This window comes from Urocitellus parryii, chromosome 6 (genome assembly GCF_045843805.1).
Source record: "Urocitellus parryii isolate mUroPar1 chromosome 6, mUroPar1.hap1, whole genome shotgun sequence".
NCBI classification, from domain to species: Eukaryota; Metazoa; Chordata; class Mammalia; order Rodentia; family Sciuridae; genus Urocitellus; species Urocitellus parryii.
The window spans coordinates 22899162-22921931 of record NC_135536.1 but is presented as its reverse complement, the minus strand read 5'-3'; the positions used below and the strand labels follow the sequence as shown (position 1 = coordinate 22921931).

Here is a 22770-nt window from a genome sequence, read left to right as displayed (position 1 = left end):
CCCTATGGAATGTTCCACTAAGCATTATGTTTTTCTCTTTATCCTCTTGGATACTATACTTCTAATCTCATGCTATTAAGTGCTTTAATAAAAATGATTCTTATTCTGCCGAGGGCGGTGGTGCATGCCTGTGATTCCAGTGGCTCAGAAGGCTGAGGCAGGAGGATCGCGAGTTCAAATCCAGCCTCAGCAAAAGTGAGGTGCTAAGCAACTCTAAGAGATCCTGTCTTTAAATAAAATACAAAAAAGGGCTGGGGATGTGGCTCAGTGGTTAAGTGCTCCTGAGTTCAATCCCTGGCACACACACACACAAAAAAAAGATTCTTATTCTAAGTCTTTTTTTTTTCTACTTTGAGTAACTCATTCATTCATTAACTTAACATACTTATTGAGAATCTACTATGTGCCAAGAACTAAGAAATGCATTTAAGATTCAGTGATCAAAACCAGACACAATTCTTCATTTCAGAGAATATAGTCTAATAAGATAACATAAATCAAATATCAACCAAACAATAAGAAAGTTAAACTGTGATAATTAGTGAAGGGAGATGTTTTATGGTACGATGAGGCCATGCATGGGGAATTTAACCTGGTCAGGAAGGCAGGAGTAAGCTTTCAAAGGAAGTAATAGTTGGATGAGATGTGAGATGAATTGGACATAATGTTCTGGGAAAGCTTATGTATCATGGGACCTGGAAGTAAAGAGTTATTAATTTTAGCATAAAATTTGTCAGAACACATGTGGGTTGTGTATGTTGCATGATCTGGGAAGCCCCTAACAAAGAAGTTACGTCAAAAACGGTACGTTTAGAGTTCACAGCCCAGCTAACTTCCTACTTTGTCTTATATTTTTGTGATGTTCAGCTACTTATCTATAGATGGAACTCTGCAGCGGCTGGAATCACATTCCTTCTACAATTTGAGCAAAATGACTCACATGTAAGTACAAGCAAAAGTGAAACATAGACTTGGGCAACTGCCACCCTGTGGTGATAATTTTGGGGGCTCCAGATGGCCCTGAGAGCTGGTTTCTAGATCATAGTCAAACCTCTGTGTATGATTAAATTCATCACTTGTTCTGTTTATATTAATCCATCCTAATTACTTTTCACTTACATAGTTGGAAATTAAAGACATTATTGGAAGACTCTGGATTTTCATTCATTCTCTTCCTACTATGTCAGGAGATTTGACTGGTATGTTGTGTATGTCAATAAGTCAATAAATACATACTGAGTCCACACTGGGTTCCAGACCCTGTGTAAGAGTCTGCAAAATGGACATCTTTTTTTCCTTTATTGGGAAGGGTTGTTTAGTGAGATTAGATGGGAGGGGAGTTGATAACTGTATCTCTGGAGTTGGTAAGAACTAGATTTGAATGCTGGCTTCTCTGCCTGCCCACTAAGCATGGTCAAGCCATAGAATCTTTCTCAGCCTTATTTGTACAATAAGGATATTAAATGCTCCATCCGCATTTGATTATTGTAAATATAGAATGATATAATGCAGGTAAGCATTTACAACAGTGCCTAGCACATTAAACTAATATACTTCAAAACCATTTTTTAAATTTCTCTAGTACTTTATAATCTAAGAAGTTTTACATAGACAATCACCTTATTACTTTAAGCATTACATGATTTTCATCACATATTATGAAATACTAACTTTTTAAAGTGAGTGTATTAGTTACCTTTCTGTTACTATAACAAAATACCTGAAACAATTTATAAAGAGAAAGGGTTTAGTTTGGTTTATAGTTCTGTAAGTTCCAATCCAAGATCAGTGAGAGGAGAGGGAGAGGGTATTACTTTGGACACTGGTGAAGTTGCATATGATGTTGGAAATAAGGTTAGAGCAAATTGCTTACCTCAAGAGCCATGAATGGCCTGGGTCCCACAATCCCCTTTGAGAACAAGCCTCTAATGACCTAGGACCTTCCACTAGTCTATCTCATAAAGGTCCATAGCACCTCCCAATAGTGCCATCCTAGGAATCAAGCCCTCAATACATAAACATCTAGAGGATATTCATCCAATCCATAACAATGAATACACACAAAATTATCAATTTATAAATGCTTGATATCTTCTTGACAGTTTATTAGGTATCTCATATGCATTATTTGTACAACCCTCATTTAACCCATGAAGTAGAGATCATTATTTCCATTATTTATGCATGAAAAACATAAATGCAGAAAGGCTAAATACATCAGATTGACCATTAGTTTGAGAGTAACTAGATGAGATGCATAACAGAAAAGTCCTTTTAAAGATATTGGAGTGTTATACAGACTAGCAAGGACTTGAGAGGAAATAAAACCTTAAAATAACATTTTCTTCATGAGGCATTTGCTGAATTGTGAACAATCATGTAAAAGCTAAAAAGAAAACCAGAGGTCTAAGCAGTCTAATAGATTTGGGACTTACCAAGAAGGACAGTTGCTATTAAACAACACATGGTTTCCCTAATAAGAAGTATTAGGATCCCTAATAAGAAGTTTGGGGTTTTTCATCACATATTTCATAATATGTGATGAAAATGATGTAATGCTTAAATAAGGTGATTATTTATGTAAAACTTCTTAGATTATGCAGTAACTAGAAATAGATAAAAACCCTCACAAAAATTAAAGCCCAGATTTAAATCAGTAAAAAATAACTGGGCACATAGAGAAATAAAAAGCCAAGAATTTATGGGAAATAAAATTTTTTAAAAGAGAAGAAAACAGAAAGTAATACATAGGAAATACAGATATTGGAGTTAATAGACATAGATTTTTAAATAACCATTACTTAATGAGTTCAAAAATTTAAGTGATAAGAGAGATAATAGACTAGAACTTGAAACTCTAAAAAAGGATCAGTTAGAAACTCCCAAACTTGGGCTGGGGTTGTCACCCAGGGTAGAGTACTTGCCTGGCACTTGTGAGGCACTGGGTTTGATCCTCAGCACCACATAATAAATAGTTATTATGTCCATCTACAACTGAATATATATATATATATTTTTAAACTCCCAAACTTAAAATGTCAATAATTGAAATAAAGATCTAAAAACAGGAGTTTAACAACAGATCAGATACAACTCAAAAGAGAATTAGTATCCTGAAAGAGTTCAAAAGAATAGACCCAGCCTGAAGCATAGAGGGAAAAAGATATTAATAACTATATGTTATATAAAAGGTTGAGCATATCTATGGTTGGATTCCAAGAAAAGGAAAAAAGAAGGAATGAGAAAAGCAGTATTTGAAAGGAATTTTTCAATTCTCTTATGAGATATCAAGTTTCAGATGTTAGAAGGACCACAAATCCCAACTAGATGAATACAAAGAAAATCTCATTAGACATCACAGTAAAATTGCTAAAATGCAAAGACAAAAAGAAAATCATTAAAAAGCAAGAGAAAAATATTATATAATACTTTCGAAGACAATAACAGCAAATCAGGAGGCTTTTCAACAGAAGTGATGGAACTCAACAAAACAACAAAGATATCTGCAAACAGCAAATACCTAACATATAAAAAAAAGTTCTTTAAAACTGAAAAGAATAATTCTTAGAGCAAACAAAAATTGAGAGAATTGGTTGCCATTAAGCTTGTATTAAAGGAATTATTAAATGAATCAGAGAAAAAATGATCCCAGATGGTAACATGTTCCGTGCAGAAAGAAATGAAAAGCAACAGAAAAAGAAAATATGTGGATAAATGGCAACAAATTAAAGAAATAAAGAACTGCTGAAATAAATATTAGATTTAACCCCAAATAATCACTGCATTAAATGTAAAAAGACAAAATATTCTATAAGATACAGAGATCACCAGATTGGCAACTTTTTAAAAAAATCCAACAATATGGTGCTTACAAGAGACATATTTTACATATAATATAGGAAGGTTGAAATTGAGAGGATAAAAATATATGATATGCAAACTAGCTCAGAGAAAATTTATGTAAATATAACATAGTATGAAGCCTTATCATATATAAAAATGGCTTCTTCCTAGTGATAAAAGAATTACTATACCAAAATAATATAATGATTCTAAATCTAATGTTTATGAGAGCATAACTTCAAACCAGATAAGCAGAAATTGGCAGAACTATAGAGAGAAATAGTCCATAATCACAGCGGAAGCTGATTTTAATATAGCTTATCAATAATTGATAGAACAAGATTAACAAAAAAGTAAATAATTATACTAATAAGAAATAAGAAGAGTTGAATAGCATAATTTACGAACTTGACCTTGACTTATAAAAAATACACCCAACAATTGCTAAGTACATCCTCTTTTTCAAAGACACATGGAATAATTGCTAAAATCGACCATACGTGGGACAGCAAAGCAATTGTCAATTGTTTACAGAAAACTAAAATCAAATATGTTCTTTGACCAGTAAATAGCCTGACTTCTAAATAACTCTCATGCTGAATAACCATGAAAGAAATCACAATAGACATAAGAAATTTTTTTTAACTAAATGAAAATAAAAATACCATACCAAAACCTGTAGCATGCAGTTAAAGTCAGGTTCAAAGAAAAAGGTATAGACCTAAAAGGACACAGACTAAAAGAAAAGACTGAAAGCAAATCGTTTGTGCATTTTTCACAAGAAATTCATGTAAGAAAGAAAATCAAAACCAAAGAAAATAGAACAATACTGAGGCCCAAGAAAACAAGATTCTTTACATTGGGGACAGCTGTTGACAAACTTTAAAAACAAAGATGACTCCAAATATAATTCATTTATCAAACTGTTTTCTGTCTCTCTCACCAAAAAGTAAAAGCAACTAATTTGTAATAGATCCCTCCATAAATTGTTGATTTTAAAAGCAACTCTATTGCTTTCATTTGTTTCCTCATAAAGTGGTCAGTTATAAGTTTTCTTATAAATATTAATTTCCCCCAGAATTTTTCCCTTCCTAGAGAAAAGAGAACTTAAAAATAATAATTAAAAAGAGGATAAGTTGGGGCTGGGGTTGTGGCTCAGTGGTAGAATGCTCGCATAGCACGTGTGAGACCATAAGTTCGATCCTCAGCACCACATCAAAATAAATAAATATTGTGTCCAAGTACAACTAAAAAATTAATATTTTTTAAAAGAGGATAAGTCTACAAACAAGTATCCAAAAAGATATATATTTGAGGTATTGAGCGTCTAATATCTTAGAAAATAAAAGAATAATTAATCTTGCATTCTTCACATTTTCATAATATGTGTGTGTGTGTGTGTATGAGAGAGAGAGAGAGAGAGAGAGAGAGAGAGAGAGATTATCATCTACAAATGGATTTGCTCAGCATAAAAGTGAAGATTATTTTTTGGAAGCATGACACCCAAATGTTTAATGCATTTATTTTTAATCATTTGTTAATCAGTGACTAAACAAAAAAAAAACAGGATTATGCTACTTGCAGGAGAAAAAGAGAGCTCAAACATCACTCGTTTTCCCACCAGGAATTGAGAATGATTTTGTGGAGTTAAGGTATGAAGCCAAATATCAATATGAAATCATTTGTTTTATCTATAGACCACATAGTACCATCAACCAAACCTTCCTGGGATCCAAAAGTGTAGAATTAAACCCCTCTGGTTTATTTAGAAAAGAGAACTTTTAAACCATGTTGAATTTTCTCCAAGGTTGGATACTAAACTAGGAATACATATTTCAAATGCCAGTGCATCTTGCCCGCATTTATTGAAGAGCTTCAACGGGAACATCAGCAGTAAAAGAACAAGATGTTATTCGTTTTGTATGTGTATTTCCTTCCTCAGCTGCCTCTCAGACTTGTTTTGGTTATGTGATTTGGTGAATAGGAGGTTGAACTAGAAAAAACACAGGAATCTGTATTGTTCCCACTACTAACCATCCTGCCAATGCCTGCTCGCCCTTCTTCTATCAGGTTCTTTAAGATGGTTTCCCAATTCATGTTTTGATTTTGTTTTGTGATATGGAGTGTTGGAACATAAGCACTAAAAGTGTTTCTGTTCGTGACCTAGAGCTAGCATTAAAAAATATAAAGCTACCCACTCAGTACTTTAACACTTGTTAAGCCTGTGGCCATTGAACCTTACAGGGCTATATGGAAGATTCAGAAGAGTGGATAATTCTGTTCTTATCAAAACTTCCTCCAGGTCTGAGGGTATAGCTCAGTGGTAGTGTTCTTGCCTAACATGCACAAGACCCTACGTTTAATGCAAGCACTCAAAAACAGAAACAAACAACAAAAAGGTAAACAAAACAAAAGCAAAAAAACACCTGCCTCCTCTGTGATATCACAATCCTGGCTGTACTCCTGCTTGTCAGTCCTTTGCATTGTCCTCTGCTGGAGGATCCCTGCTGCCTTTTTCACTTCTAATTGTTGGAGTTCCCTAGTATCCAATCCAGTGTCTTCTTACTCGGTATTCTCCCCTTATGTAACCTTATCTAATAATTCACAAGTTTGTGTATCTAGTTCAGGTTTGTCTTAGCACTGGACTAGATGCCTACTGGTATGCTAGACCATCTTCTCTCAGATGTCCCCCCATATATCGCACATTTCATCTATTTATTTATTGGTGCTGGGAGTCATTATCTCTCATTTTGAATAGCCCAAACTGAAATCTTGATTGTCCTCCTGAAGTTTTCTACTCCTTCAGAATTTGCTGAGCCAAAAAAAAAAAGATACCTGCAGTGAAAAATCCCAGATTCCTAAAGAGTCCCGTCTTCTCTCCCATCATATACTTCCAGGATCTACAGATTCCTGGTTTTGTTCAAATTTGAAAAATTTTGCCCAACATTTCAATAGAATATGTTTGAAGTGGTGCCACTGTTGCAGGAAACAAGCCAGTCAAGAAGCAGCAAGCGGCATTTCAAGAGAAGGAGAGCTTCAAACCTTATGTCAGCAGGCCCAGAGGAGAACAAACTCCAAATTCTGAACCCTAATCCACAATTACTTACAACATTCATTGTTTTGTTTTGTTTTTTTTTTTTTGGCATAACCTTAAACCTATCATTTTTTTTCCTTTCAAAAAAAAATTCCTAATTTTCATGACTGAGGGCCTTGTGTGGGGTCTCTAACATAAATGATGTTTACAGAAACACGTAAGAGAGGGCTCTTTTCACAGGCATCTGTTAAATCTCTAGCCTTGAAAGCCTCTCAGAGGAGTGATTACATTTCAAAAGGAGGTAGTCAGACTCCTGTATAAAATTATTGACAATCCAAAAGATAGGGACCCAAGGTTAATTAGGTTTCCATAAGAAAGGCTGACAGAAGAGTAGGGGAACTAACCCTTTCCCCAAGCACTGGATTTTCACTATCACAGTCTTGTCATTTCGTTTTACAACTAACTGGGTCTGGTTTTACCATCTCACCATGACAGTTCTAACCCTAATCCTTCAGAGAACCTATGCCTTTTACTTTAGATTCTTGGAGCCCTGAATTACCATATAAGGAGTCCAATTACCCTGATGAAGAGACTGTGAAGGTAGGCCATGAGATTATGTGGAGATGGGAAATGGCTTGTCTGAGCCTAGCCTTCTAGCAATCTCCATTAAAGATTTAATATAAAAGTCATTGGTCTTAGAGTAATTTATAATAATGAAAATTCATAAACTACTCAAATGATTATTAGCTTGAAGAAACGTTAAGTATAAAATACCATGTAGCCACAAAGAGTCTGTTACCCTAGATATTTTTACTAATATAAGAAATGCTTTTATCATAATGTTATTTAAATTTTTTAAATTTGTTTTTCCAATAGAAACCTAAAAATTACGTATATTTATGGGATACCTCGTGATGTCCTCATACATGTATACACTGTCTAATAGTCAGATCAGAGTAACCATATCTAGCTCCTCAGATGTTTATCATTTCTTTGTGATGGAAGTGTTCAAAATCCTTTCTTGTAGCTTTGTTGGCCAGGACTCCAATGATGGGTGAGTAAAGGTATTACTCCTTTGCAGCAGGTGAAATGTCACAATGGCTTCCTATGGCCCTCCACTTGTTTCCCGGTTTGGTATGTTTTTTTAACTCATGAACTGGTGATGTTTAGAGCATAGGCAAACATCTCTAAAGTCAAAGGTCATAGTCAAGTACCATGATCTATTAAATAACCAAGGTCAGCTGGGCATGGTGGTGCATGCCTGTAATCCCAGTGGCTTGGGAGGCTGAGGCAGGAAGATAGTTCAAAGCCAGCCTCAGCAAAAGTGAGATGCTAAGCAACTCAGTGAGACCCTGTCTCTAAAATAGAAATACAGAATAGGGCTGGGGATGTGGCTCAGTGGTGAGTACCCCCAAGTATAATCCTCGGTACTCCTTCCCCCACAAAAAACAGTTGCAGTCCAAAGAGGGGAAAGGAAATAAGGAAATCAGGAGCTGGAAATTTCCTTAATAGTAGATGAGTTTAAGCCTTCATCCTTTTGTTCCTTTTTCCCACCTTAGAACTATCTTTTATCCCTCTGCTGCTTCCCCATATTGTTTGGGGTTTAGGTTTGGGGACCAAGTGCCTGGGACAACACTGACTGTCTCGGACAATCAGAGCCAATTTCTCTGTTCATGACTCTGAGAATAAGCAAATATGTCTCAGAACACGAAAAAAAAATAAAGCCAGAACCTAGACATATGATGAAACCTAGTACATGCTAAGTTATTGATCTGTTGATTTGTCATCACACTGCCTCCTGGACGTTGATGTTACACTCTTCACCTGAATGTCCATTTTGTTTGAAATCCAGTGAAGTGGAATTAAACAGCAAAATGTCATTTAAATACTTTTTACTCTGGCAAATGATATCCTTGTAATATAACTCAAAAACAAAAATCAAAACAAACAACAACGACAACAAAAACTGTCTTTGAAGTTAGAAGCCTGAGGATAAGGCCCAGTGTTGTCTCTGTGTGACAGATCAGGTACTTAATCTCTCTAAGCATGAGTCCACTGTTTGTCTGAAAGGTGATTTTTTAAAATATTTTTTTATTTGTCAACGAACTTTTACTTTATTTATTGAGTTATTTATATGTGGTACTGACAATCGAACCCAGTGCCTCATACGCAGTAGGCAAATGCTCTACACTGAGCTACGACCCCAGCCCAGGGATGATCTTTACTTGCTTCACAGAAAGCTGTTCTTTCATTGTCTCATTGGTGCAACAGCCTGGGTGATGAGGAGCACACTCATTCTCTTCCTACCCTATAATCATCTGAGCCTGAGCTTTTCAAATCAATAAATCCAAAGATCCTCACATATCTCTCCAGCATAGATAAATAACCCAACTCCATAGAAAAGCACACTTAACCAGTCTGTCTGGCATGTCATAGTCCAAAGATAATTTTAATATGGAATGTATACTACTTGCTGTATTTAGATTTTGGAGTTTGGGGGTTTTTTGTTTGTTTTTTGCATGCCCTTCTAATTTTTTTTTTCTTTTGAACAAAATAACAAGTAAAAATTGCATATTTTTTTGCCTCCAAACCCATGTACCAGAATTGACCATTATTAGCAGTGTGCTCTGTGTTTTCAGCTCTCGATCGAATTCACCTTGCTCTGCTGAATATATATAGCTAGCCTCCTCCATCCTTGGGCCTTGCTCTGCTGAATATATATAGCTAGCCTCCTCCGTCCTTGGGCCATAATTGCTTAACTTGAAATTGCAAGGCACAAATTCATGCTGTCAGGTATGCTAGGAACACATTCAAATTTGGACTGTTCTTGCACCCTTCTCTGGCTGGAGTTGTTTTTCTTTTTTTCTTTTTAACTTGCCTTGAGTCCTTCTTTCTGTCTTTGAAAGGATATTACTGCCTGCATTTGTTATCTTTCTCCATTTAGCTGAACTCCTGGCAATCTATGTCCACTCCATGCTTCTGTGCTCCTGGAGAGATTTTTAAGCCACTTGTTTTTTTTTTAAGCCACTGAGCTGATGGCTGCTTTCTTTTCCCTGCTTGGGTATCTTGTTCATTATTCTTTCTTTCCTCTTATACTGTCCTCCCCTCCCCCAGAAATCCATCTCTTTTGTGTGTCTACCCTCTCCTGGAGACCTCTCCCACTCCTTTCTTCTCTTCCAGGTCCCATGTAACTTGCCAGCCTCATTGAATCAACAGAACAACGTTTGGATTCCTTTTCATTCACTGCCTTAGAATCCGACTCCTGTGGGCGCATTTTCTTCCATTGTGACATACTTTTAGGCCACTCAAGTCCACCTGCTCAAAATGATCTCTCATCAAGCAATTTTCCAGACTGTAAAACACACACTCAATTTCCAATCTCTCCTATTTTACATCTGTTTGTCTCTAACAGCAGCTGGAAGCCTCCTCCCCAAATGGAAAGTTCTGGTAAAAAGTTTATGGCTCACCTTGAAAAAAAAGAGAGAATGACCTCTACGGAGACTCATAGTCTCTGGAGGGCAAGGCAGGATCATTATGAGATTTTGGAGTAGGGGGACCAATGGTTCTAGTTTGTCTAGGACAGAGAATTCCAGTTTGACCAGAACACAGGACTTTCAGTTTTAAAATTAGTTCAAAATTTAAAGATTGGCTTAAGGAGAGTCTTTCCATGCAGGGTCTTGGTTGGGGAAGGGGTGATTAAATAGTTTAGGATTAGTGGGGGCACAGCAAGGTGAGGATTTTGAAGTAGGGGGTTCCCAGAGTCTTGGGAAGCCAATGGTTGATTCTTTTGGTTGAAACCCTGATGAGTCTTTCTTTTAAGAAGTTCCTATACTGAACAATAAAGTTATGATAATTAAGAAAATGAATCAGTAAGGTTATATTACTATAGACAGTAAGCTATGTGTATAGGGAGGAGGGGGAGTAGATGTTTTCTGTTCTCAGAATTAGTTTCATCTTCTTTCCCAAGGCCTGTTTCATATTCAGTGTCCTTAGTTGAAATACCTAACCTAGCAGGGTATTTAAAAAAATTTTTTGGTAGAACATTGCAGCACTTTTATGACAAGACTTATATGTTATAGCTTTTGTTATACTTGTGAAAATAATGAGAAACCATTATTTACAGAAGACTTAAACTGTAGGAAAACTACATATCAAACCTTTTACAGATATTATTTAATCCTCATAAGAGCTCTTTGAAGGAGGTGGTGTTATTATGTTATTATTCTTGATTTACTTTAAAAGTTTTTGAGGGAGGGGGATACTGGAAATTGAACTCAGGGGCTCTTTACCACTGAGTTACATCCTCAGTTCTTTTCACTTTTTATCTTGAGAGAGGAGGTTGCTAAATTGCTGAGGATGGCCTTGAACTTGTGATCCTCCTGCCTTAGCTTCTTGAGTCACTGGGATTATAGGCATGCACCACAGTGCCCTGCTTATCATCCCTGTTTTACAGATGAGGAAACAAGGCTAAAAGAAGGCAAGAACCTTGTCCAAAGTCATGCAGTCAGAAATGACAAAGCCAAGTTTCTAGCTCAGATCCATTTGACCCATTTGACTCAGTAAAAGGGGGACACTTCGGGTATTTGCTACAACGTGGATGAACCTCATAAACATCCTCTAAATGAAAGAAGGAAAACAGAAAAGACTACCTATGAGATGATTCTATGTATAGGAAATGTCCAGATAAAGCAAATTTAGAGAGAGAAAAAACAGCCAGTGGTTTCTAGGCATGAGGGAGGGAATGCAAATGGTTACTTTTGTCATTGAAAGAAATGTTTTACTGGATTGTGGTGATAGTTACACAATTCTGTAAATTAATTAAAAATTATTAAACTGTGTACCTACAGTGCATGAATGTTATGGAAAAGTTTTTCTTCCATAAAACTGCTTTTAAAATGGCACAGGTCAGATTCTATGTTTTCTGATTGGTACCCTCAATGACTAGATATAGAGTCTCTTTAGGAACCAAGCCCCAGGATTGAAGTGGAGAAAATATTATAAGCATTTGTGGATATATCATGAATATATCAGAATGAACCCCACTATTATGTATAACTATATTGCACTAATACATTTTTTTAAAAAAAAGAATCAAGCCCCAGGAGCCAACCCAAAAGGAGAAAGGCTACAGGTTTTACTGAATTTTTATGTATTTTCCTATAAGCATAGGAAGTATCTTTGAGCTCTTTTATCTGGTCTACATATGTTGAATATGTTTAATTTTACTAGTGACAACCCATTTCTAACTTATTGGTTAGTGAGTTGCTTATTTCATTAATGCTGTGTTCTTGATCAGCATATATGTATGTATATACACATATGTATAAATCTAAGCATGTAAATTACAGACACATAAAACAGCACCACATACATCCTGGAGAGTCTTAAAATACTGACATCACAAAATAAATCCAAGTGAACTGCTCAGGCTCACTGCATACCTCACGTCTGACATACCAATCCACGGAACCTGACTGCCCTTCTCACAGGGCTTCCATCCATCATGAAATTCACCTGGCCTCTCCCTTTAGTATTCATCACCTTGGCCAGGATTCTGGCTACTGTTAATCAGATAGATGTTTGTCCTCAATTTTTCACCAAACCATTGGAGAGGTTTTTCTTTTCTATCTAAATATATAGTTTGTAAAAATCCCTCTGTAGTAGTCAGAGTTCTCTAGAGGAACAGAATCAACAGGAAGTTTGATTATAAAAAGGGGATTTATCAGGCTGGCTTACGTGACCAGAAGCTGGATAGTCCACAATGGCCATCTGCAGGCTGGAGACCTGGAGGAACCAGTAGCTGCGGAATCCAAGAGGTTGAAGCCTCAGAACAAGAAGGATTAAAGGTGCTACAGTAGTGGGAAACTGAAGGCTTCTGGGGAATCACTGGCAGAGTCCACTTTGGAAGAGTGAAGAAGAGAGTCAGATATCCTCAGCCGATCACAGCAGCAATCAAGAACCCATTCAAGAAGAATCAAGCTGGTATTTGCGGCTGCTTCCTTGTTCTTCCTACTTTTATTCCATCCAATCCACCATCCTATTGGATGGTGCTGCCCATGCTTAAGGAGGGTCTCTGCTTTGGTTTGCTATCATACATGTCAATCATTCCTAGACACACCCTCACTGACATACCCAGAAGCCTCTTAATCATCAGCATCCTTAATCCAATGAAGTTGACAATTCAAGTTAACCACTGACACCCTCTGATACTACCATTGAGAGAAAGGTAGTCCATAAGTGCAAACAGATGGAGACCAAGGCCATGAAGCAAGAGGGCTGAACAGCCTTTGTGTCCCTGTGAGAGCCTGGAGTGGTGTGATGGTGATGGGACTAATTTCTGAGAGCAACAGTCCTTGAACCACCAAATAGATGCATATTCTTCTTATGGACTTTCGTTAAAGCTGATTTGTGTTGTTTTCTCTTTGGTAAAAGCAGAAGTAAATGTATATGGTGACTGTTTTCCTTGTAACTTTTACAGAGAAATTCGAAACACCAGAAGCTTAACTTTCATAGAGCCTGATGCCCTGAGAGAGCTCCCCCTCCTCAAGTTCCTGTAAGTCCTAACTCCCTTCCTTTTCACGGTTTGTTGTTGTTGTTGTTGTTGTTTTGTTTTGTTTTGTTTTTTAGAATTTTAATGCTATTATCTTCCGGGAATCTCCCTAGGATCTTATACTATGAGGTCATCTTCATAATGTATGGTTTGAGTTGAATTGTTTCTTGTGACTTTCTTCCCACCCCTTCTCTTTAGGCAAGGTCTCAGGTGAAATAATTCACATGTTTAAAACCCACTGGAAGAATCAGTGCATAGTGCTGGGACCAGAGACCTGATCCAAGAGATGTGAGGGAGTAAATGCTGTTACATATATGTAACCTTGACATATAGTATCACAGGACAAAAGAAATTCCTGAGAGAAAAATGGTCAATTTTGTTTAGAAAAGGATATTAAAACAGTATTAGACTGGTTGCTACATAGAACACACACACAAAGTCACAGAGGATAAAATTTAGTCTCTTGAGGTTAGGGGACAAAAATGAAATGGAAAGGGACAACCACTTACTGCTTTGCGTTGACAATCCATTCTGAGCTGACTGTAAGCTCCATGAGGTCAGAGACCACAACATTTTTGTTCTCAGTTGTATCCTTATTGCCTAGCACAGAGTAGGTGCTCAATAAAAAATGCATTCAGTGGATTTGTATTCATGAGCTTAGGCCCTCTAGAAACTGGCTAGGAAAAGCTTCTTTCCTGCCTATATGCATTATAAAAATTAGAAAAATCTCTAAAAGGGACTAAACCCTAAGCCCAGATATACACACTATTACCATTTCAGTTCATTTCCATCCAGGCTTTTGAAATTAAAGTGTACATCCACAGATATTTTATGAGAGAAATCTTTAAGGATGAATAGAAGTTATCCAGGAAAAGAAGGAAGAGTAGATGATGTAGCAGCATGATAAAGGCACAGAGTCCTCCTTTTAAAGGAGGACTTGTTCAGGGTTTTGGAGAGAAGTCAGAAGTTTCTTTAATCTGGTATTTCTAGCCCTCTGCTTTGTGGCCTCCATTTGACTCTTTGGCCATCACCCCCCCCACACACATTCTTTTACATGAACCCCCATTGCAATTGAGCTAGTTGGTTTACTGTACTTCAAATACACCTCATCACCTCATGGGATATCATTTTTCTTCTTTGTTATCTGGAATCTTCCATTTGCTCATTTTGAGGTCTCTGGTTCCTGCCACCTCTTCAAATTCTATGCCTTCCACTAGAGAAGGAGTTGAGTCTGAATTTCCTTTTCAAGGTGCATCAGTGAGGGCTGGGGTTGTGGCTCAGTGATAGAGTACTCACCTAGCATGCATGAGGCACTGAGTTCAATCCTCAGCACCACATAAGTGTAAAATAAAGATATTGTGTCCACCTAAAACTTAAAAAATAAATAAATATTTTTTTAAAAAGGTGCATCAGTGAAACTAGTTGTTTGTTTTTCTCCCAGACCTTCTATAAAGATCTACTGGGTAGTGTCTAGGACTCTAGGACTCACTGCATGCCTCAAACCTCACAAAAAACATTTCTACTTCTACTAGTTACATTCTAGTAACTGCAATAAACCTTAAACCAACTAAGTCTGGGTGGCATCAGAACCTGAGTGCTTTTGTGCTCATGTTGTTTTAAGCACGTCTTTTAATCCTGACATTTTTTCCTAGGTGACACAAACTTTGGAAGGGGAAGACATTGTCTTGGAAAATTTCCTTTATTTTCTGGACATTTTAAAAACAGTTCTAGTGCAAATGTACTCCTAGGATATTGCTGTAGGAAAGTCATTCTTTTTTAATATATTTTTTAGTTATAGATGGATACAATCTTTATTTTTATTTATTTATTTTTATGTGGTGCTGAGGATCGAACCCAGGACCTTACGCATGCGAGGCAAGTGCTCTACCACTGAGCTACAACTCCAGCCCAGGAAAATCATTCTTAGCAAAATAATAATACAATAAAACATTGAATTTGAAAGAGGAAGACTGGCTTGGTGTTGGGTAAACCTGTGTTCCTCTTCTATCTTACTCTTATCCCCCCATAATATACACACACATAATATCTTCCAATCAAAATAAGGAGATCTCTCTCTCTCTCTCTCTCTCTCTCTCTCTCTCTCTCTCTCTCTCTCCACACACACACACACACACACACACAGGAAAGAAACCTGAATTTCTATTTCTAGGAATCCCACTGGGTCCAAACAATGCCCGGAGTATTCTAAGCAGAATAGATATATTGACACTGGATTAGATTACTGTGTCTTGAGCCAATATCATCTCATCCCATGGCTAGAACTTACCAATGATCACTCAGATAGTAAGCAGAAGAGTTCAGATTTGGCTACAAACTGACATTATTGTACTTCTGTGTTAATTTTTTTGAAACCTAAAATCTTTTTCTTCCTTCATGTAATTTAGTGGCATTTTCAACACTGGACTTAGAATATTCCCTGACCTGACCAAAGTTCATTCCACCGATGTATTCTTTATACTGTAAGTATATACAACATGCAGTGTCATATTTTTGTCATTGTCAAGAACTAGGGTGCAGCCATGGGGGGTGGGGCGTTTCAAACCCAAGTGAAGTAATTGTGTCAAGGAGGAAACGGGGATCAATCGTGACTACACTGGTAGAAGCAGCAAGGAAGAATTGAAAAACAGCCATGAGGGATTCATTATGTGGGTCAGCGGTGACTCTGACATGAATAGTTCTTGTGAAGTGACAGGAGCAGGAAAGTCAGTGGGAGCTTCTGCTGTGCCAATGTACAAGAGAGGATGGGAGGGGCTGAAGTAGAGTGATGATCACAAACTCTTGAGAACTTTTATTATTAAAGGGGACATAAATGTCCTGCTAGTTGAACCATATTGGTTGAAGAGATTTTATTTGAGACGTGAGAGAAATACGATAGAATGTTTGCCAATGGGAATGATTGAATAGAAGGAAAAATTAATGATCACAATGATACTTTATTTTTCATAGTGTTTTAAATAGCTTTTCAAACACTTTCTCATGCATTACATTTGCTTTGCTCAACCACCTGATATGGCATAAAAGGAAGTTATGGTTTTTCTATTTGACAAATGAAGAAACTGAGGAATAGAAAACACAAGTGATTTTTGCCTGATTGGCTCCCATGGAGCAGTCAGAAATGACACTCAGACTACTTGTGTTCTTTTCCAAAACCTGTAACATATCATCTTACCTAATTGTATAGAAGTAAAAAGACACATGCAGAGGGAATTGCACAAGTTGAGTTTGACTACAGAATCAGCAAAATGTGGAATGATAAGATCCAAACTCTTGGGGTTTTCTAGAAAAAAAAAAATTGGCCATACTTCTTTGCTGCAGAAAAAGCTCAGCTATTTTCTAGAAACTACACAGGTGTAGAAATTTTTTCCAGAATATCTGCCTGGCAGAGCTTTTCAAGTAAGAGGACATTTTAGCAATAGTCATGAAACAAAATCCATGGATTCCTTTCTCCCATGGAAAATTCTAGTGGCTCTGGACAAATGCTGCAAGTTCAGGAGAGGTTTGTGAAATCCATTTGCTTCCTTTGAGATAAGTAAATTGGGGACCTCAGCTCTCACCGAAGCTTGCTTGCTCACTACACACCCAGGGTTCTGAATTCAGGTCCTTCTCAGACAGCTCTTAACCACCTGATCTCTGAGCCACCAGTGGTTGAAAAGGGTCAATAAAACTTAACAGTAGGGGTTGGGGTTGTGGCTCAGTGGTAGAGCACTTGCCTAGCCTGTGTGAGGCACGGTGTCCGATTCTCAGCACTGCATATAAATAAATAAAATAAAGACCCATCAACATCTAAAAAAATTTTTAAAAAAACAGTGAATAAGACTAAGCTGTGAGCTTATTTAATCTGCATATTATAACAAAAGTCCATTTCCAGGAAGAAAGCATTTTTTTTTCAAGTGTTCTTGTCCCTCTCTTTCAGTGAAATTATGGACAACCCTTACATGACTTCAATCCCTATAAATGCCTTTCAGGGACTGTGCAATGAAACCTTAACACTGTGAGTATTGCCAGTTTCACTCTTGCCAACAATTGAATTTTGTTCTGGGCCACTGTCATAATTTTATAGACCACCCAGAGCCATAATACCCTATAATGTTTATATTCTACAAAGAGTTTCATGTAATTAAATAAGCATATTGCCTTGTGCCATGGTACACTGTAGATGATTATTTCCAAACAGGTTTAGAAAATAAAACAAGAGTATTTCTTATAGCAGTGGTTGGTTTTCTTTGTTTGGTTTTTCTTTCTTTCTTTTTTCTGGGAAGGATCAATTGGGCTTTACAGATTACATGGCCTCAACTCTGCCTGTGTTCCACTAAAATTTTATTTCCAGAAAGAGATAGTGGACTAGATTAAGCCTGCAGTGGCATTGTATTCTGTATTCAAGTATCCCTATTTCACAGATTTGAATTTGCTATAGAGCAAATTTAAGTGACTTTCCCTAGGTCACTGAGTATGAGAGTGGCGACAAGCTCTGCAGTCACACTTTCGAAAACTCAGTAGTGGCAAACTTATTAAGCTCCCGTAGGTGATGCCATACATCATTCTTTGACCAGAGCTTGAATGGATTCTGCTCTGTAGCTGTTCAAAAGCAGATGCTTAATCTGGGATAGTCACAGAATGGCTCTAAAAGGAGAAGATCTAATAGAGGTATAAAAGATAAGTTAATTCTCTTTGTATTAGCCAGAAAGTAGAGCTGAGACCATCTCTGCAGATCCCTTCTATTTTCAATGCCACTGCCCATGTTCAGGCCTGGTGTGGAGTTTTTGCCCAAATTGTCACCCAATCTCCCTGATTCTGCTCATGCTACGGTCTCTAGTTCTCTGCCAAATACAAATCAGATTCAAATGCTCCCCATAAAAACTTATCCAAGCCTCCACACAACTTTCTAAGGGCTTTTTTCCAAGCCATTCAAATTTATCAATTTGGGATATATGAACTATCTCCACTGTTGGAAATCTGTGCACAACGGAGCCTTTCAGCGAATCCTTCTCCTCACACTCCAGGGAAGAAGACTTTTGAAAAGACAAGATTCCTCTTCAGTTATGATTTCTTTTGACAGAACAGAAAAGACCTGGGCTCTTGTCCTGCTCAGCCCCAAACCTCAACACAACTTTCCTTCTTTGTGAGGGTTTCCATTGTATGATTTAGGGCCCATCACATCACGAGTTAAAACTATCATTCTCAACTTCTTTACAGAATGTTGTTACTCTCCCTTTTAGGCACCTATTTCCTAAGGACCTCATATCCCAAGCAGCCCTCTCAAATGAAAGCTGCTCACTGTCCCCACCCTGCACGAGGCCCATTTTATAAGCATCTGAGCAGGGAACTGAATATTTCCTGAATACAGAGGTGGGAATGGCAGGGGTTGTCCATTATCTTTTTGTATGATCATTTCTACATTGAGGCAAAAGTCCTTTCTCCTTTGAAGCCCATTCTCAAAGAACTATAAAAATGAAAATAGGCACATCTAACAGTATAGTCTGTGCCTGTATTCCTGGTAGGATAGAGTGTGGCAAAATTTACAATCCTTTCTTCCTTCCTTCCTTCCTTCCTTCCTTCCTTCCTTCCTTCCTTCCTTCCTTCCTTCCTCTTTTCCTTTTTCAATGTCTACTTGTTCATGAAGTTTCATTTAATCTCTGTAATATAATGTAAACGAAGAACACTTTTAATGTTCAATGAGGTTTGGTGAAATAAAATGCATGATTTTCACAATCTTGTAAAAGAATGATAGTTCAGAACGAAACTAAGTTATTCATTAGTACTTTCTCAGTCTCCGTACTGTGTCTCTGGGATATGTGTTATAGTCTTTGCCCAATAACTAGAATTAAACTCACTGTGTAATTATTTAAAACAAAGTAAATAACAAAACCATGAGATTATTTCTCAGTTCCCCACAGCTATATAATATAAATGCAAATCTTAGGGTATTCCTTTTTATGTGATCATCTCATAAGTGTCCCTCATTGTGTTAGGTATAGAATGATTTGATCATCTTAGCAACCTTTTGATCGAGTATTATCATCTTATTTTTAAAGACATAGAAACTGAGGATGAGACAAGTTGAGAAATTCTCAGGATCACCCGGCTCCTAAGTGACAGAGCCAGGTCTGGTTCCACGTGTGAAGTCTCCTGTGGGCTTCTTAATGCATTACCAGAGTTTACATGGGGCAGAGTACCATCATTTTCCAAGTTCCCCTAGGGGTGTCCCTCAGAGTTGCCACCAGCTGTGCCTGATTGTGGTCATGGCTCTCTTCTCTTCAAGCCAACAACCACCAGTAACGCCCACACATCCCAGAGTTCCCAAGACTGGGGCTCCTTCTCCTGCAGAAAGGGTGGGTGAAAAAAATGGTATTTGAGGTCAGGATTCCTGACAGTTCTAGACTACTGTGTTTTTGGCAAGTCACCTCCATGTCTTGGTAACTTCACTGGGACATGGAGGTGGTAACATTGCATACAGGTCCCCTGTAATCAATGTATTAATTAATCTGTTGTAGGGGCTGGGGATGTGGCTCAAGTGGTAGCGCGCTCGCCTGCCATGCGTGCGGCCCGGGTTCGATCCTCAGCACCACATACAAACAAAGAGGTGGTGTCCGCTGAAAACTGAAAAATAAATATTAAAAAAAATTATTAAAAAAAAATTAATCCGTTGTAGAAACATGGCAACGAGTGAAAACATTAAAATTTCCATAGAATGGGTTGGTCTTTATATTTTCTTATAGTTGTCTATGAAGTTCAATTTAGCCCACAATCATTAAGTGTTTAATCTGTGGTAAGCTCTGAGGGTAAATACATAAAATACAATTGTGAAATAACATCTTGAATGGAAAAAAAGAGAGAGAGAATCCATGTGTTCAGATGAATGTCTTTCAAAGTGTTTCAAACTGCAGTTAGGCCTCCATTATTGACACTGGGTTAATGATTACCTGAAACCCTATTTCCTGTGTGTATGTGGACATTTAAAACAAAAATCCTTTTGCAAGCCTTTGTTCTTTGACGTGAATCTGCTTCTGAGAAAAAACTTATTTACTAGCAGCAGAGTCAGAGAATCAATATTCACACTGGAAAATATTATCTTGTGTCCTAAGTAAGACGTAATGTGAAGTTTCCCTGTGAGGTGCATATGTGAGACTGTAACTCTTTATGCACATTTCTGGCACAGAAGAAATGAAGCCCAAACTTTCAGAAAAGGTCCATCAAACTTCCCATAAGTTATTAATTTTTCCTCTCTATATTTATTGTAGAAAACTGTACAACAATGGCTTCACTTCAATCCAGGAACACGCTTTCAATGGGACGAAGCTGGATGCTGTGTAAGTCAAGGGTAGCCATGAAAAGTGCCACCCTCCCCCTCCTCCACCCCCAGATGGACTAGCCAGTAGGTCACAGTTTGCTGAGGGATAGGTCCTATTGGAACATCCCTCAACCCCAAGTTAGTGTGATCAATACTTGGAAATAATTTTAGGGAATCTGACATGAGCCAGCTGAATAGACACTTAACATTGGCTCTAATTCTAAATCCCAAGAGATTTATCCTCAGTAAAATGGAGGAACATGATGTCACCTTGTTACTCTACAGGGGTGTGTGTGTGTGTGTGTGTGTGTGTGTGTGTACACGCGCATGCAGGTAGTATTCATCTCCTAGGCTCATGAAGGAAAAGGTACCTTTATGTGAACCCAAAGTTGTTCAAAAAATGAAATTTCTCACTTAGTCCTATTTGACATGTTTTAGAGAAAGATGTCACTTTCTGTTTGATTCACTCAGAAATAACTAAAAACCCATATCCAACATTTCCTTTTCTAACAAATTTTAAATCATGCCCGAAATAGCTGAAACCACAAGCAACAGAACTTGTATTGGATTTATTTTGTAACACTTCTTATTTCTATATCAATCACATATTTTTTTTTCAGTTCCAGATGTTCTGGGTTTTATTTCCAAACTTACCTGCTCATTTTTTATAGTGTTTTGTTACTCACCTTTGTAATTCTGTCATTTCCCCCTTTAAACAGTTTATACATAGTTGTTTTATATTCCAGAAATGATCATTGCCCAATTTGAAAGACTTTTGATTCTAAAGCTGTTGTGTAGTACAGTGTCTTTCAAATCTTACTAGGCATACAAACTTTCTGGGATCTTGTTAAAATACAAATTTCCGATTTAGTAGTTCTGTAGAAGACTGTGGGATTCTCTGTTTTTAACAAACTCCCAGGTGATGCTGAGGCTGCCACAGACCACACTTTGAGTATCAAGGTGAGGTAAATAAACTGCACAACCATGCATGGTAACCCTGGATGGAAAAGAATATACTTATAGCTGGGTGTGGTCGTACACACCTGTAATCTCAGTTCCTGGAGATGCTGAGACAGGAGGATCCTAAGTTTGAGGCCAGCCTTGGTAACTTAGTGAGGCCCTCTCTCAAGTTTAAAAATAATAATAAAAAAAAATGTAAAGGGCTGGGGATGTAGCTCAGAGGTACCAAACCCCTGGTTTCAGTTCCCAGTACCACAAACGGAGGTGGGGGGGGGAGGGAGGAAGGGGGGAGGGAAAGAGGGAGGGGAGAGGGAGGAGGAGGATGACAAAATGTGTGGATTAAGTGATTTGGTTGGTGTTTTGGTGGTTAGGTGGTATGTTCTAGAATGATTCCAGTTTTACAAGATAAATGGTAAAACATTCTGAAGTCATTGAACTTAGGCAAGGCTCTCTGAGTTCTGTTTGAAGGGGAGTCTCATTCTGCCAGGCTTTTGGGTTTCCTATTAGTCTTTATCCGAGGAGGAGTTAGAGGTAATTCTCTTCATGTCTGGCAGGGGGTTGTCATTAGGGTTGACATTAGGTTGTCACTAGGGTCTCACTGAGTTCAGTTGTTTTCAAAATACATAATGATAGGGGATGTTTTAAAAAGACTTGTAGAGTAATATGAATACTTCCATATCAAATTTATTTACAGATTTGGAGAGACCCTCTTTCCATCTTAACTTCATTGTACTAATCTCATGTGATCCTTCATTGACTTCTCAACATATTTATTGAACACTTGTGATGTTCCAGGCACTGTGCTGTTCACTGGCAATACAAAGATAAGAGCAGAGTGCTTCCTTCCTCCAGAGGACAGAGCACTCTGTGGGGTCAACTCAAGGGCAGCAATATGACGGACCCAAGTACAATAGGGAGAAATGTACCCAATGCCAAACATGCATCTCAGAAAATAACCCAAAGTTTATTATCCAAAAACATTGGCCTTCTTGCTTGGCAAAGAGAAAGGAATGATTTTCTCTAAACTTACCCTATGGTCTTCTAATTATTAGCATTTGATTTTAGTATTATACA

General features: G+C 37.5%; 1 protein-coding gene across 3 annotated transcripts in view; it reads left to right on the top strand.

The window, feature by feature from the left end:
* Positions 1-22770, top strand: part of Tshr (thyroid stimulating hormone receptor) — a 131396-nt gene that overhangs the window by 75198 nt on the left and 33428 nt on the right. For all 3 annotated transcript variants that reach the window (XM_077799904.1, XM_077799906.1, XM_077799907.1), the window contains exons 3-7: positions 868-942; positions 13356-13430; positions 15833-15907; positions 17362-17439; positions 20687-20755. In XM_077799904.1, the coding sequence (XP_077656030.1) occupies positions 868-942; positions 13356-13430; positions 15833-15907; positions 17362-17439; positions 20687-20755 (372 nt within the window). The remainder of the gene's footprint in view (positions 1-867; positions 943-13355; positions 13431-15832; positions 15908-17361; positions 17440-20686; positions 20756-22770) is intronic.